We start from the raw sequence: 2,995 nt of genomic DNA, 5'->3' as shown, positions 1-2,995 counted from the left end.
TATATATATATTTAACTTTGCGAAGAAATAATTATTTCAAATCTGAACTGCAAATTTGTGTGTGTGTGTGTGTGTTTGGGATATAAAACGTATCAATAAAATTCGATGATAAAGAAAGAAATATCAAAACTTTTCAGCACGTATCAGTAAGACAAGTTAACAAGATATATTGAAAACTGAGCTATATATTATATCTATTAAGAGATGGTTTTATCTTCCATATGTCTTTACGTATGAAGAATTTCAAAAATATTTAATTTGTTTAAAGGATGATATATAAAATAAAAGTTTTCAACAATTGCATATTATTTTACAGACTTCCATAATGATTATTATTAATGGCAATTATTTTCGATCTTCTGTATGTAGATTTATCGCTTAAAAAAATTTAAAATACTTCAATTATTTCACTAAATTGTACAATTACGCAATAAGAAAAATATTCAAAAATATCCATTAGATGACAAGTATTGATTAGAAAAATGAAATCCCTATTTATTTCAAATAGTGAAAGATTCCACGCTCTCTCTATGCTCGTATTATATCAAAGGAACCACCACTCGATCCACACCTGCGTCGCGATCCCGCGGAGCGGGGGCGGCGAGGACGACGACGGTGGTGGCGGTGGTGGAGGTGGTGGCGGTGGCGGCGGAGGCCGCGGCCGCGACGGCGTAGAGGACGGCAACGAGGAGGCACCGCTGCCAGTAGCTCCCAGGCAGTGACTCCGCGCGTAACATGTAACCGGTGGCCATCCAACGTGGTGTTATGTCATCGGTGACAATCCCAGGACGCGGAGGAGCCTCGGACGGCGGTGCGCGGCCGAGTCGAGGATAAAGTGCGAGTGATTATAGGGGAAGCGCGCCGAGTGGAATCACGAGCGTTGCACGGAGATCGTTCGTTGTAGGAAGGTGTTTTCCGCAGGTTCCCCATCTTCTCCCGACATCGGTACATTCACCTTCCTCGCTAGACGTTAAGAGCTCGGGTTGCGAGGGCTCCGATGGGACGAGCTTGGCGCTCAGCGATCGGGCCATCGTAAGCTCGGTGCCGCAAGTTCGACGCGAATCGACGCGCCGCGACGACGAGCCCTGATGAGGATAGACACCCGTGCTCTCGCGTGTCCCCGTTCGGCTGCGCGGCGTCGTGTCACGGTTCGATAGCCGGACAAACGCCGGCGACCTCGGCTTCGACGACTCGAGCGTCGAGATCGGAAGCGAACGGAGTCGTTCCGGTGGATGTCGACGAACTCACGGCCCCAGAGTTGCATTGACAGCACGATTATATCGCGGTGATTACGGTCGCGCGACGGGAACAGGCGGCTGGTCCCAGGTACAGTAATAGTAGACGCGGAAGCTTCGTTCCGGGACGACAATGGCGTGATGGCCTTGAGTTCGATTGCGCGAGAACGAGTTCGGTGAACGGTCGTTTGCGGGGTTCGTTTCGACTTGGCGCGATCGAGATCGCGCAATCCAAGCGCTATATCGCGTTTAGCTACCGGGTGTCTACGATGCACAGTGCGGTAAATGGGTTCACGCGTCTAGATTACATTCAAGAAATACGCCGGAACGGAATAGCGAATCAAAGTATGTAAAATACGAGATCCAATCGTGCACGTAGGCGGTTTTTCGTAGGAGGAGGATCGTATGTTGTATCGCATTTCGACAATCCGCGATAATTCGATATAGCAGTCATCGTCCAAGTCATCACTATCGATCGTCGACAATCAAGTGGCCGGATGCGATTCCGTCGGGCGAGAGAGACAGAGTAACCACCGTTCGTTGAATGGAGTGATGAGCGGGGCCCCTGCGCGGGGCACAGTGCCCCGTCGTCAAAGACGCCATCATCATCATCATCATCACGACCACCATCATCATCATCAGAAGCATCCGAAGCGCGTCCGGGACAAAGTGTCGCGAGATAGAACGCTGGACGAACCGGAAGAGAAACGGCCGAAAGTCAATCCGATCTTCCTCTGGGCGTCACAGCGCGAACAGAGGATCGTCGAGGTGAGATGCGAGGATTACGATAAGCGGAATCGCATCAAGCTCACCAAAACCGCGCAAGGATGGCGCTCGATACCGCGTACAACGTCCAACGTTTATACGATCGCCCTGGCCACCGCCTGCAAGAGAACGACGTCAAGCCCGGTCGAGACGTTATCGGCCTCCTCGGTCTCGTCCAACGACGAGAAGGAGAATGGCAAGCGGCACCAGGAGGTCGCGCCGACAAACGTGATGACAAACTCCCATCGACGTCATCCGCGAAAATATACGGCAAACGGTGCGACGAACGGTTTGCTTACTGGCGAAGGCGCAGGCAGAAAGAGACGTTACGATGAAGAGGCGAGTCGACGAGGATATTCCTATCCTCTGGGAGCCCATGACGGTTCCAAGTGGAATTCTGGCAGTCAAAGTTGCTCGGATGAGGATAACGACAACGAAGGCGGGGGAAAAAATGGCGAGGAGGATAAGGATCGCGAACGGAGCAAGGTGGAGGATCGTCTATTCAGCTTGAAGTGCAAGGATAGATTAGGCGGTCGGGTTAATTTGGAGAGATTGCAGAAGGACAAGCTGTTTCAACCGCGCGTCGTTCTGGAACAGCTGCATCTGTCGCAACTTCCCGAGAGCGCGCATCAAAATGTCGTTCGCCACGCGAGAACTAAGGACGCGGCGGCGAACGAGACGAAGCGAATGGAGGAAAGTAACGAGCGAAACGAGAAGGACGCAGTCGACGAGGCGGAAGAGGATGAAGAGGAAGAGGAGGCGGAGGAGGAAGAGGAAGACAGCGGGGAACCGAGTCGCGTGAACAAGACGGGCATTCAGGACATATTGAACATGATAGATGCAACGGCCTCGCCCGTTCTCGCCACCGACACTCCCAGCGCTGATCTACCGGTCGATTCCACCAAAACCTATGAAGTTCTTGACGAGAAGCAATGTGTAGAAAGAAAAGTCAAGGACACGAAATCCGACCATGCGAAAGATAGATCGAGAAGAGC

General features: G+C 51.2%; 1 protein-coding gene across 2 annotated transcripts in view; it reads left to right on the top strand.

Moving 5' to 3' along the window:
* The first annotated feature begins 691 nt into the window (after positions 1-691).
* Positions 692-2,995, top strand: part of LOC115234154 — a 23,992-nt gene continuing 21,688 nt past the window's right edge. For both annotated transcript variants that reach the window (XM_029804940.1, XM_029804941.1), the window contains exon 1: positions 692-2,990. In XM_029804940.1, coding sequence (XP_029660800.1) covers positions 1,788-2,990 — 1,203 coding nt within the window. In that variant the 5' untranslated portion in view covers positions 692-1,787. The remainder of the gene's footprint in view (positions 2,991-2,995) is intronic.

The sequence above is a fragment of the Formica exsecta genome, unplaced genomic scaffold, assembly GCF_003651465.1.
Source record: "Formica exsecta isolate Colony F162 unplaced genomic scaffold, ASM365146v1 scaffold196, whole genome shotgun sequence".
Lineage (NCBI taxonomy): Eukaryota > Metazoa > Arthropoda > Insecta > Hymenoptera > Formicidae > Formica > Formica exsecta.
This window is presented reverse-complemented; position numbering and strand designations above follow the sequence as displayed.